The sequence below is a fragment of the Cornus florida genome, unplaced genomic scaffold, assembly GCF_030987335.1.
Source record: "Cornus florida cultivar Cherokee Brave unplaced genomic scaffold, ASM3098733v1 CherokeeBrave_3.0.0_Hap2_Chr06, whole genome shotgun sequence".
NCBI classification, from domain to species: Eukaryota; Viridiplantae; Streptophyta; class Magnoliopsida; order Cornales; family Cornaceae; genus Cornus; species Cornus florida.
The window spans coordinates 103252008-103266693 of NW_026775576.1; the positions used below are offsets into that span (position 1 = coordinate 103252008).

Consider the following 14686-nt stretch of genomic DNA (forward strand, 5'->3'; position numbering starts at 1 on the left):
CACACATTCAACACACCCCTGCCTCTCACGGACTGCCCTCCCCCTCTTCTTTCTCTCTCTCTGTCTCTCTCTCTCTGAAAATGGAACTCTTCTCTCTCCAAACACTCCTCTTCATCTCCATATTCTCTCTCTACCTCTACCGCATCTTCCTCCATCCAAAAGGGCCAAAACCCAAATCATCCACCACAACTACCGGCTTCAAAAAATACCCATTAGTCGGAAGCCTCCCGGAATTCCTCCTCAACCGCCATCGCTTCCTCGACTGGACCACTGCCGTCCTTTCTCGTTGCCCCACCAACTCCGCCGTCTTCCACCGCCCGGGCAACGTCCACGGCATCATCACTGCGAACCCCTCCAACGTCGAACACATGCTCAAGACCCACTTCGAGAATTACCCAAAAGGCCCTCGGTTCATCACCCTCCTCCAAGACTTCCTCGGCCGGGGAATCTTTAACTCCGACGGCGACCTCTGGAAGGTCCAGCGCAAAACCGCCAGTTACGAATTCAACACCAAGTCGCTCCGGAACTTCGTCATCCAAACCGTGAGCGTCGAGATCCAAACCCGGTTAATCCGGATCCTCCAAGACTCGGCTCGAACGAACCGGGTCTTGGATATGCAGGACGTGTTGGAGCGGTTCGCTTTTGATAGTATCTGTAAAGTGGCTTTCAACGTCGACCCGGGTTGTCTCGGTGGAGACGGAACCGCCGGCGGCGAGTTCATGGCAGCGTTCGACGAGGCGGCGACACTGAGTGCGGGTCGGTTTATGTATGCGTTACCGTATCTGTACAGGATCAAGAAGTTTTTCAACGTGGGTTCGGAGATTGGATTGAGGAATTCAATCTCGACCGTTCATGACTTTGCGGATAAGATCATACGATCGAGAATGGAGGAGAGGGCAGAGAGGAAAGACGAAGATCTACTGTCCCGGTTCATCGGGACGGAGGAGGACTCGCCGGAGTTTTTGCGAGACATCGTGATAAGCTTTATTCTGGCGGGGCGTGATACGACGTCGTCAGCTCTGAGTTGGTTCTTTTGGTTGCTGTCATCAAAACCGGACGTAGAGAAACGTATACTACAAGAGCTCGAATCAATTAGAGTTCAATACGGTAAAGCTTATTTTGAATTTTGTTATTGAAAGTTTAGCTTATTTTTTACCTTAAAAATGGTGTTTGTGTGAAATTGTTAAACCTGGAACGGATAACACCATACCAACACACTTGCCGTTTAAAAGCACAATCTTGTTTGGCTCTCATGTTTTTTATAACACCATTATGATGAATAGTTAGTTTTTATTGTCAAGAAAATAAAAAATTACTACTTTACTAGTCAAGGAGTAATAGTGTAGTTTGTACTTTAAGGATATTCCATATTTCTCCAACCTTTTTGTAGTTTTGTGTACTATTTTACTGAAAAAAGAAATTGTAGTTAGATGGTCTTATGGTGGGGTCACTATACTATTATATGCAAAGTTATTTTATGGTAGGGTAAAGTATAACATTGCTGCTTGAGGTTTGACAAAAGATATTTATAAAAAATTTACCTATTTTTTTAAACAAAAATATGACATTCCTTTACATGAGAAATTGACCAAATTACTTTTGACCGTTTAAATTTTTTTTTTAACTTTACCCTTTACTAAATTGGACTAATTTACACTCATGAACAATTTATTAAATACAACTTTCATTACAAGAAGGTGAAAACCCCAATCTACTCATGGTGTATTTGGAAGGTAAGGCCATATAATTTTTATAAAATTGGTGAATTTTTTTCAATTGGTCTCCTTTTAACACAAAAAAAAACTAATAAGAATGAAATAGTTTATAACTAGAATTAGCAAGTTTTCTGCTGTTTTTGTTTAGGATGAGTGCTCTAATTAGATGGTTTTTTCAGTATGACTAAAAAATGTAAACGAACTAAAAGAAGGTGCTTTCTTATTGTATTCAAGTCTGGTGATAAATTCCCTTGTAATGAAAGTTGTATTTAATAAAGTTTTGTTATTTTCCAACTGTTGTTCATGAGGGTAGATTAGTCCAATTTATTAAAGTGTAAAGTTTAAAAAGTTTCATAAACGGTCAAAAGGTAATTTGGTCAATTTTTCATGTAAAGGGGTGCCTTTGTCCATTTTTAAAACTTCAAAGGGTATCTTTGTCCAAAAAACAGATAAGTTTCTTTTTAGTGTCCTTTTGTCAAATCTCAAAGGGTGTGGTTATACTTTACCGTTTATATTAACATAAAAAGTAAAATGACATTGGTTTTACAAGGATAATACTGAACTTGTAAAATTAAAGTTCATACCCCTTGATGGTTAGTGTATTTTTTTTTAAGGGATAATTATACTTAATGCTTGAATAAGACTTTCCATCCGTTTTAAATATTAATACCTATCTTTCTTATGGATTAGGTGGTTTAGGTCGGACTAAAACTAGCCTTATAAAATTTGACACTTTTATTTGCTCGGATAATGTCATGATCAATATTTAAAATTTGAGAATGACTTTAGAAAGTTTGAAAGAGGGTGTCAATGGTATATTTGAAATTATATGAGGATTCATTGTTATTTATACAATTTTCAGGAGAAGCAAGTGTAATTATCTCATTTTTTAAAATAATAAAAGAGATAATTGTATAGGCATGGTAAAATAGTTTCTTTTTGAAGTATGTTTAATGATTTTGAAACTAATTTTAGGAGAAGTTCTCTCGCCCCATTTATAATGCAAAATGTATTATCTTACCTTTATATTTTTGCTATATATAAAATTTCTTTTATTATGTTTATTTGGTACAATTGTGTAAATTGCGGAAGAATGCTTATTTGAAATAATTTTTAAATATGTGTTTTTAAGACTAGAGGGGAAAATTAAGAAATTTTTTATTTTTTATTTTTTATTTTATATTTTATGAGTTGAACTTAAACAAAGGTGTGGTTAGATTGATTTGGGCAGAAGTCTAAAATTGAATTAATTGACTTAAAATTTTAATTGGTCCCTTATCTTTTCGTTCTTAAATTACTACTCTTTATATATAATGAAGTGAAGAACTTTATATTTTACATATATGATCAATTAAAATTGATAGCAAATCACCGTAACTAATCCAACTAAAAATCATTTTGCAGAATTCTTCCCCAAAAAAGAAGGCGAGAAAATGTAGGGGTTGTTTGTTAAATTATTCTGGACGGGCTGGGAATGAGGATGACTGAATTTTTAGGACCTTAACTTCAGTATTTGTATTTGTTTACAGGTAAAGAAAGAGGAGCTACTTATAGTTTCGACGAGCTTCGTCGAATGCATTATATGCAGGCGGCGATATCGGAGTCACTGCGGTTATATCCGCCGGTGCCGGTGGACACGAAGCTGTGTCAGGACGGCGATGTGATGCCGGACGGTACAGTGGTGGGGAAGGGGTGGTTTGTTACGTACCACACCTATGCCATGGGGAGGATGGAGGGCATTTGGGGAAAAGACTGTTACGAGTTTCGACCGGAACGTTGGATGGAGAACGGGACGTGTAGGCAAGAGAGTCCGTTCCGTTTTCCGGTTTTTCATGCCGGTCCGAGGATGTGTCTCGGGAAGGATATGGCGTATATTCAGATGAAGTCGATTGTAGCATCAGTTATGGAGAGGTTTGTGATTGATGTACAAGATAAGGACACATGTCCCGAACATTTGTTGTCGTTGACTCTCAGGATGAAAGGTGGTTTGCCTGTGAAAGTGAAAGAGAGATGTGTGGATTGGATTAATTGACTTACTTATTGTATGTTAGGTTTTGTTACATGGCAAAACAAGAATTATTATTTGTTTGATATATGTAGTGTTGTTCACCTGTATGATTGTAAAACAAAATCTATATACTCATATTTAAAATTATTATATTAGTGAATTTGTAACGTGAGACACAAATATGTTAGGCGGGTTGAGATTCTCAAAATTTTGAGAACCTAAGGCAAATTTTTAGATGCAATGCCCTTTATATATGAGGTTTTACATGAGTACAAAATTTATACAAGTACAAAATTTACATTAAAATTAGACGATAAATACATAATAAAATATATTAAGGTTAAAAATACACAAAACAAAAATTAGCCTTGTATTTTATAAAGAGTACAATCCAATTTACATTAAAAAATTTAAAAATATTCCACACAACTTAGTCACAAAAATCAAAATTTTACTTCATATAAAAGCAAATGTGATTATCTTACATTTTGAGATACAAAATTATAAATTAAAGCATTCCAATCACTGTCATAATTTTGTTGTATGAACTCAGTTGAGTTAAAAATTTGACACTTGATTACGTTCATGAGTTAAAATTTTAATAGTTGATTACAACGGTGAGTTAAAAATTTGGTTATTTAAACTGAGTTTAATTATCATCCAGGCACGTAAGCCCAAAACTAATATAATAATAAAAAAATTAATTTCTTGTTTAAATATAAAATATTTTTTTTTTCTTTTGAAAGAAAGGAATAGAAAAAAATTATTTTTACCATACAAATTATTATATTACATATATAAATTGATATTATAAATACGTGTTATAATTTTTTTTTTGAAAGTTATTTATTGTCATAAATTTACATGATATATGTTTTGTGTATTGTCTTTTACTTATGGAAATTATGGCTAAAATTGATGTCTTTTAATTGATTAAATGGCTAGTTACATTCAATTATGAAAAATTGTAATATTTTAGGCATATACTACTATATTACATTACAGTACTAAATTTGAGACCCTTTTCAATTGGAGGCCGTAGTGAATTATGGTTTTGTTCATATATTTGATTCGACAGAGTAAAAAAAATGCTAAATACTCACAAGTCACCATCTTTTACCTATAACAAATAAATAAATAAATAAATAGTCACCATCTTTATTAACCTGCATGAATCGTCGAAAGAGGAAGTTTAAGGTCATTGGCTTCTGCACTAAAATTTGTTGAATGATTCAAAGCAACTGATCTAACTTCCAACTTATAAACTTAAAATGATTGATGTTATGTCCGAAATGTTTAGTACTTCTTTTTAGAATACTGAAAATAAAACATTATATTTCATTTGCTGTTAGGATCTTCATCTTAGCATCGAAGTCTTGTCATGTGCTTTCTTATTTTCCCCCCAAAAAATAATTATTTTACATATATAAAACAATTTATATATTTTATTATTGAGAAATCTTGTCATATTATCTTTTGTCAACCACTTTTTTCTCAGCTATTACCCAAAAAAAAAAAAACTTAGTTTTATTTTCCCCAAAAGTAATTGTTTTACTTAATTTTTACTTCTAGATTTTTTCTTTAATTGAATATAATTGGATTAGTATAAGCAGCCGAAAGTATAACTTAATCAACTTATACTTCATGGTAAGCAAATTAAGAAATTAGTTGAGAGTTGTAATTTAGCTTGATTGGTCCCAGATTTTAGCTGGGAGTTGTGTAATTAAGAATTCTTATCCCAAAACCTACATGGTCAAAAGTTCTGGTCTCATATTGATTTTTTTTTAAGTTGGTCGTACTCACTACTTATGTGATCATCTTTTAAAAAATTATTTACATTCTAGATGAGTTCAACTTTAGATTGATATTTTCTGAGAGACAAAGATTAATTAATAAGTGACTTACTCATTTAAGTTAACCCATTCGGTTAAATTAAAAGTGTTAAATGCAGATGTTTAAAGATCTAAGTATGAATTTCTAATGTAGAATTATTTTTATTAATATTAGAATGCTTATGGTAGGTGTCCAAGGAGAATATGGTTGAAAGGATCGCTGGTCATAAATTTATATTGTTTAGGATAAAGTGCAAAAAAATCCATTGAAGTATTGTCCATGTGTAATTAACTCCCCTGAATTATAAGTTGTCCCCTCGAACTATTAAATTTTTGTAATTAACCCCCTTGAATTATTGAATTTTTGTAATTAACTCCCAATGTGACATCTCCGGCTAATTGGTTGTAACGGAATTCGTAAAAGACAATTTTACCCCTTACATAAAACTACGTCATTTCACTAAAAATTTATACAACCACCAATTTTAGCACCAAAACCGAGTCCAAGTCCGGACCCGGGGAAAACAACCCAAGCCCAAACAGGGCCAATCAAGCCACATGACCTAAACAGGGAAATTGGGTAGACTTTTTCGCGTAAATTCATTCTGCTGAACAAAGACCATCGAGCTTGTAACGACCCGAAAAGATACCAAAATAATAATAAAAATCTATAAAAATTTCGATATGACCTCCACAGAAAATGTCCCTCAACAACCTGTTGAAATACAAAAATAAATGCAATGGCCTCACTGGGCCTTAAATCTAACTTATCCTATCCCAACGCACAATTCAAATATTATAGTACATTCCCAAAATGGTTATATACATACAAAAGTCCCGTTCCTCCATCTCATCCAAACAAGGGACACATTCATTACTTCAAGTTACAATCCATAATTATAGCTAAAATTTTAAAATTCATAACTTACAACATCATATCAACTAAACTAAAGTTTTACAAAATATTTAAGATTACATTTACAAAATATATTAAAGTTCTAATACAAAAGATAGCAAAATATAGCAAAATAAAATAGATCTCCAAGCTAGTCTAAACCAGTGGTGGATCGTCATCCACCACCTCTTTTCCGTGTCCTAAAAAATGTTAAAAAATAATGGGGTGAGCATAAACTCAGTAGGAAGTGTCTAAGACACACTTCTTATATCCCCGTGAATCCCACACAAAGAATGGATAAAAAGGGACGGGGTCATACCATGGGGAAAACATAATCTCAATCACAATGACAAGCATAGTATAAATAACATCCAATCACAAATTTCCCACATGTACCATGAAGTGCAATGTTATGCCTATGCCACTCCCCGTTTCCGAAACAATTCCGTTTCAACAACCAAACCGTTAATGTAGTCCAATCCAAGACACCTCCAAGGCGTCACGAAAGGAAGGTTGGTTAACTATTCACGACCACAAGGCACTTCCAAGGCGTCGCATCCGGTCTAGTTAACTCAACGATATTCCTTTCTAGACTACACTAACATCACGGGCCACTAGGCGCCTCCTAGGCGTCCGGTTTTCGCAACACTTTTATAAAATATTTTTCCTAAAATAATTTCGTTTGTTCTAAAAATATTTTTTTCCCCTTCTCTTTCCCAATGAATGAATGAATGCTTGTACTTTAATTTATCAACCCAACCATATAACTGTCACACATACTATACAAGACAAATTTATAAAATACATGATGGAGCTCTCATTTAATATTAACTTTGCATAATTAGCATGTAAAATTTTAAACTCAATTTCATACAAACATGTAAGCATGCTAAATCACTTCAAAACAATTAACAAATAGTCACATACATTCCATGCTTATTATTCTAAACAAATCTTTGCAAGAATTAGCACTAATTGAACATGTTAGGCATCACTTTAAGCTAGAAACTCAGAAAAATACAAGAATTCATGCATTAGAACACCCCTACCTCACTTAGATGCAAAACTCCCAATTTTGAGCCCAAGAACCCTAGAATTTCGAACTCCCTAGAGTACACCAAATGATGATTGGCTCCTATCAAATTGAAGGCCTCGACGAGCTTTCCAACTTTGCTTCACAAAGTTCTACCAAATTTCAAAGGGATAGAGCTAGATCAAGCTTGCAATTGCAAAAAAAAAAAAAAAAAAAAAAAAAAAAAAAAAAACTGCCGAGAGCAGTGATGCAGCAGAGAGATAGAAAACCCACGAGTCTAAGAAATGGCCTTATGGCCTTCGTTATGTTTTAATTTATTGGTGGGGCCCACCAACTTTTGAAAAAAAATCTTTTAACTTTAATATATATATATATATATATATATATATATATATATATATATATATAAACATTACATTCTCCCCGACTTTAAAAGATTTCGTCCCCAAAATCAGGCCATACCTGAGGGAGAAAACAACTCTGGATACTTGGAGCGAACCTCCTGTTCGAGCTCCGAAGTAGCCTCCTCAACTCCATGATGCCTCCAAAGAACCTTTACCAACAGTATCGTCTTTTTCCTCAACACCTTCTGTTGTGTGTCAAGGATCTGAATTGGTCCCTCCTTGTAGGAAACATCCTCATTAATGTCCACATCAACCCAACTCAAAATGTGAGACGAATCTGGCTCGTACTTCCGTAGCATCGACACATGAAAGACATTATGAACCCTGTCCATCGGTAGTGGCAATGCTAGTCTGTAGGCAACCTCTCTTACACAGTCCAAGATCTCAAAAGGTCCAATAAATCGTGGCGACAACTTGCTACTCTTCTCGAACCTCATCAACCCCTTCCTTAGAGAAACCCGAAGAAAAACGTGGTCTCACACCTCAAAGGATAGCGGTTGTCTCCGCCTATCTGCATAACTCTTCTGTCAGCTCTGAGCTGTAAGCAATCTCTGTCTGATCAGCTTAATCTTCTCAGTAGTCTCGAGTACAATGTCGGGTCCTAAGGCGGCTGTCTCGCCCACCTCAGTCCAACAGACAGGAGACCTACAAGATCTACCATACAACACCTCAAATGGAGCTGTCTGAATACTCGCCTGATAACTGTTGTTGTAGGCAAACTCAATAAATGGAAGGTAATCTTCCCAACTACCACCCAAGTCAAGTACACAAGCTCGAAGCATATCCTCCAAGATCTGGATGGTACGCTCCGACTGGCCGTCCGTCTGTGGATGGAATGCAGTACTATGGTACAACGCTGAGCCAAACACTACTTGAAGTCCTTCCCAGAACTTCAAGGTGAACTTAGCATCCCTATCCGACACAATAGCCACTGGAACTCCGTGTAATCTCACAATTTCTTTCACATAAAGTACACTGAGTGCCTCTGCGTCATATGTTGCCTTAATAGGCAAGAAGTGAGCCGTCTTGGTCAATCTATCAATAAAGACCCATACGGTTTCATTTCCCCTCCGTGACCTAGGAAGACCTGTCACAAAATCCATTGCAATCTTTTCCCATTTCCACTGCGCTATCGGCAATGGTTGCAATAAACCAGCTGGTCTCTGGTGCTCGGTCTTCACCTGCTGACAGGTAAGGCACTTAGCTACAAACTGTGCAACATCCTTCTTCATTCCATTCTACCAATACTGACGTATCAGATTGTGATACATTTTGGTACCACCCGGATGAACTACAAAGCGGGAAGTGTGAAACTCCCGTACGACGTCCTCACAACAAACTGTGGGAACAACCAACAAACCCCTAAACCGAGACCTCCATCTGCATGTAAGGTCCAATCCTTCACGGTCTCGCCACTGGAGATCAAAGTGTAAATGGCATCCAAATCTGAATCCTGTCTCTGTGACTCAATCACCCGTCTAACAAGAGTGGGTTGAGTCATGAGACTAAACAAAAATGCTGACTCACTGCCATCATCATCATCATCAAAGCAATACAATCCCATTTCAGCCAAATCTTCCAGCATCTTCTATTTTCGAATGGCTAAACTAGCCAAAGTCCCACGAGATTTCCAGCTTAAAGCATCAGCTACCACATTTGCCTTGCCAGGATGATACTGTAAATCAAAATTGTAGTCTTCTAAGAATTCAACCCATTGCCTCTGTTTGTTGTTCAAGTCCTTTTGGGAGAAAAGGTACTTGAGACTCTTGTGGTTCAAGAACACCTCAAATCTCTCACCATACAAATAGTGTCTCTAACACTTCAAAGCAAATACAACTGCCACTAACTCTAAGTCATGAGTAGGGTAGTTAAGCTTGTGAGTCTTCAACTGTCGAGACCCATAAGCCACTACTCTATCATCTTGCATCAGTACACAACCCAAACCATCATGTGAGGGGTCACAATAGATCACATAACCCAAGCCATGCTCAGGTATCACTAACACCGGAGCCGTAGTCAACCTTGTTTTCAACTCTTGAAAGGATGACTCACATGCCTCATTCCATGCAAATTTGATCCCTTTCCGGGTCAATCTGGTCATAGGAGCTGCCAAACGGGAAAAATCCTTCACAAATCTCCGATAATAACCCGCTAGGCCAAAGAAACTCCGGATCTCAAAGCATTTTTGGGTTGCTCCCAATTCAAAACTGCCTCTATCTTTGAAGGATTAACTGAAACCCCACCTTCCGAGACAACATGTCCAAAAAATTTCACCTCATGTAGCCAAAACTCACACTATTCATATTTGGCGTACAAACGGTGCTCCCGTAGAATCTGCAACACTATACTCAAATGGACCTCGTGCTCCTCCCGAGTCCGTGAATACACAAGAATGTCATCCACAAAAACTACCACAAACTGATCTAGGTAATCGTGGAAAACGCGGTTCATCAAATCCATAAATGCCACTGGCGCATTAGTCAATCCAAAGGGCATAACAAGAAACTCATAATGTCCATATCGCGTACGGAACGCGGTTTTTGGAATATCCTCCTCTCTAACCCGTAACTGATAATAGCCTGACCTCAAGTCAATCTTCGAAAAACAACTAGCTCCCCTCAACTGATCAAATAAATCATCTATCCTTGGCAAAGGGTACTTGTTCTTGATGGTGGCATGATTCAACTTCCGGTAATCAATGCACAACCTCAAAGAATTATCTTTCTTCTTAGCGAACAAGACCAGTGCACCCCACGGTGACACACTCGGTCGTATAAAGCCTTTCGCTCTCAAATCTTCAAGTTGCTTTTTCAATTCTTCTAATTCAATCGGTGTCATACGATACGGTGCCATAGAGATTGGCGCGGTACCAGGCATCAAATCAATAGCAAATTCCATCTCTCGGTATGGAGGTAAGGCTACAAATGAGCAGAGCCGAGCCGAGCTTTAGGTTGTTCGGGCTCGGCTCGTTTGTTTATGGGATCAGCTCGGGCTCGGGCTCGGCTCGTGACGAGCTCAAAAATTTGAGCTCAGGCTCAGGCTCGTCTTGATTTTAAAAGCTCGGGCTCGGCTCGTTTAACAAAAAAAAAATTCAAAATTAATTAGTATTCTACAGGCCACAATACCTTTTTCCATTGATTTATCAATTATCACATAAGCAAAAAGAAAAAGGGTAAAAAAAAAAAAAAAAGGTACAGTAATGCAAGCTTTTATCTTTCATGAACAAATTAAGAGTTAATTTCAAAAAAAGAAAAAAGGACAAAATTGAGCATGAGTGCATTATGCATTTTCTATGAAAATACAACACATCAAATAGTTATAAATTCCCATGATAATAATATCTATAGAACCACTGAAACATTATATATATTAAGTAGAAAAAGAAATCACAGAGGAAAATAAGTTGTAGATAAATTAATTTAGCTACCTGTGGCCATTGAGCATTAGTCTCCATAAATTTAGAAGAAGCAGAAAAAAAGGCTAAACAAAATTGTCTGCAACTGCCTAAAGAATGTTTTGAGGTTGTCCAGATCCATAGAATTAAAGTGAAAATAAAGTTTTGCCAAAAAATTAATTGATGCAGTACCTAATTGATGGCGATGATAGAGGATGGCCAACGATGATGACGAGGATGGAGGGACAGCGGCACAGACGATGGCGGGAAATGGACGATGTCCATGGCGAAGACAGAAGACCGCGGCCAACGATAACGATGACAGACGATGCGTTCAGATCTGAGAGAGAGAGTTATGGCGATTGAGTTGATTAGAGACAGAGAGGTAGTTGTGTAGATGGAAAGGTTGTCGTCGCCGATGGAGTTGATTCGTAACTCGTGAGTGAGTGATAGAGAAAGAGAGACTGACAATGTTGTGGAGAAGAGGCAGATCTGAATGGTGGGGTGTAGTTTTAAGGTTTTTTATATCTTACAAAATCAACGGATGAGATGGGTTCTAATTTAATGGGTGAGACGAAATCTTATTTGGGCTATGGATCTATGGTGGATTTTCTTTGGGCTAGTGAGTTATAATGCTTGGGCCATATTAATGAAAAATATGAGTTGGGCCAAACTTAAAAATAATATGGACTAAACATTTTAAATGCACAATAAAAACAAATGGGCCTGATATATATAGAATGGGCCTGATATATATAACGAGCCTGATACGAGCTTTGTTCACGAGCCTTAACGAGCCCATGTTCACGAGCCTATGCGAGCCGAGCCCAACGTTGCTTAGGCTCGGCTCGTTTAGTAAACGAGCCTAGAAATTGGGCTCGAGCTCGGCTCGTTTGCTTAATAAACGAGCCCGAGCCGAGCCCTTAACGAGCTGAACCCGAGCTGTTCATGAACAGCTCGGTTCATTTGCAGCCTTATGTGGAGGCAACTCAGTCAAGTCCTCTGGAAACACATCCAGAAAATCGCATACAACTTCGGGATAATCAACCCCACAAAACTCCACATCATCATCGGCGAACAGACTAGCCAAGAAGAATGTCTGCCGATCCCGACCCTTAGCACCATAGAATGAAGGAGTGAGAGGATCACACCGATCTCCCACAAAACAGAAACAATCCCCATCTGGGGTACACACTGAAACTCTGCCCCTAAAGCAATCAATGACAACTCTGAATGATGACAACCAGTCCATCCCAAGAATGATGTCAAATCCTATCATCTCGAGAAGGATGAGATCAAACTCAAGAACACGTCCGACAATCGTGATGGAACAACTCCTACAAACTCTACCAAGAGTGACTGAATCCCCAATAGGTGTGTCAACACAGAGCAGTCTGTCTAACTAACTGACCTCCAACCCTAAGGCCCGTGCAAATGATGAAGCAATAAATGAATAAGAAGCACCGAAATCAAACAATACACGTGCCCAAGAATGGGACACAAGAAACATACCCCTAACAACTGAAGAACTGGATGGTGGCTCTGCTGGAGTGAATGCAAACACGCGACCCTGGGTCCTCTGCCCCTGAGAACCGCCTACCTAATAACCAGACTGCTGAGTGGGTGCACTCGAAGAAGCTCCCCTACCAGGTCGAGAACTCTGGGCTAACACAGCTGGCTGAGACGGCTGAGGTGGTGGTGGCGGTCGAAACCCTGACTGAACTATGGCAGACTGCATCTGCCTCTGCTGTGAACCTCCACCTCTGCCCAAACCACTGCCCCGATGTGGACAATCTTTCACCCTATGGCCCTGCTGGCCACACCCAAAACATCCACTAGACGACACCTGAATCTGAGTACACTGGGACTTGTGATGCCCGGACTGCTCACACTTGAAACAAATCACTTGAGTTAACTGAGCCTGAGTGCATTGGGACTTGTAATGTCCCAGCTGTCCGCATCTAAAACAAGTAACATTTGGTGTAGAAGACCCCATGGACACTGAAGTTGTGGGTGCGGATCTGACTGGCTGTTGTCCTCTGAACCCTGATTGCTCATCCTTCTGCTTCTTACTTGATTGACCCTCGGAGAAAGTACTCAAACCTATATTGTGCTTGTAGGATTCCCTGATAGCCTTATTGTCCCTGCTTTCAGCCTCAACTACTAAGGCCTTTCGTACTGTTTTTGCGTACTCTGACGGTTCTGAGGCAGCTACAATTGGCCTGATGATGAAATTAAGACCGTTCACAAACTTCTCTATCTTTCCTTCCTCATCCTTAGTAATCCCCGGTGTAAACCTCAAAAGCAATGTAAACTTATTCTTATACTCTATAACTGTCATGCTTCCTTGCTTCAACCCATCAAACTCCTTCTTTAGTTCCCTCCGCTTAGGCGCCGGAAAGTACTTCTCATGGTACAACTTCTTGAAAGTATCATATGTCATAGTATCCAGATTATGGGTGTGAGAAACGGTCTTCCACCAAATCTCAGCATCGCCCACAAAATTGTAAGTAGCCAATGTAATTTTCAACTTGTCCGTTGCCAAATTCATGGCATTAATATGCTTCTCCACCCTATCCATGAAACTATCCGCAACAAGCGGATTTGGACCGCCCTCAAACAGAGTTGGCATCAACTTCACAAACTTAGTAATGTGGTAAAGAGTATCATCTAACTCATTTTTCTTTGGAGGTGGTGGTGATGGTGCCGATGGTGGCACAAACTGTGACGATGACGCACCTGTCAGTCGATATGCATCAAAAATAACCGCCTGAATGGCTAACCTCAACTGCTCCCTATTTATCTGAAAAGGTGGGTCAACGGTCCCCCTCGCTTGTCCTTCTCTTGGTGGGACCAAATCACGCAATAAGATATCTTCCTCAACTTGCTCCCGATCCCTTTCCACAGGATTGGAACTAGAACTTTCCCCAGGATCCCTTCGTGGTGGCATGACGCTATAAGAAAAAAGAAACGGATCAATAACGATGACACTAAAATACGCACGATAACGGAATCCTCACATGAATGAGTTGACAAAAATGGAAACACATAAACACCTTCCTTGCTCCCAGAATACCCAACTAATGAGAAACATGATCATGCTAATAATATGCAACAATTCTAAGCACTTAGCACGTACTCATCTAAGCAATTAAACAATTAAGCGTGCCTTTCAAATAATTATAAGCACCTTAACACATAAGCATATAAGCATACAATCAAGTAAACAATTATGCAAGTAAGCAAATAACTCAACTCCTCATGCAATCCTAGGTAGGCCTCTACCCGTTGTGCTAATGGTATTCGAACCATCGCTCTGATACCAAATTTGTAACGACCCGAAAAAATACCAAAATAATAATAAAAATCTATAAAAATTTTGACATAACCTCCGTAGAAAATGTC

At 38.3% G+C, this 14686-nt stretch overlaps 2 protein-coding genes across 2 annotated transcripts; one reads left to right on the top strand and one right to left on the bottom strand.

Annotated features, from left to right (window-relative positions):
* Nucleotides 1-3878, top strand: LOC132313509 (cytochrome P450 CYP94D108). Its single transcript, XM_059812304.1, has 2 exons — nt 1-1107; nt 3245-3878. Exons 1-2 carry the CDS (start codon nt 81-83, stop codon nt 3745-3747), a joined length of 1530 nt encoding a protein of 509 aa, XP_059668287.1. The 5' UTR covers nt 1-80; the 3' UTR covers nt 3748-3878.
* An 8349-nt stretch (nt 3879-12227) lies between these two features.
* On the bottom strand, nt 12228-14231 carry LOC132314742 (uncharacterized). The gene is made up of 2 exons (XM_059813565.1): nt 12890-14231; nt 12228-12640 (listed from the first exon to the last, which is right to left on the bottom strand). Exons 1-2 carry the CDS (start codon nt 14229-14231, stop codon nt 12228-12230), a joined length of 1755 nt encoding a protein of 584 aa, XP_059669548.1.
* Between the last annotated feature and the right edge of the window lie 455 nt (nt 14232-14686).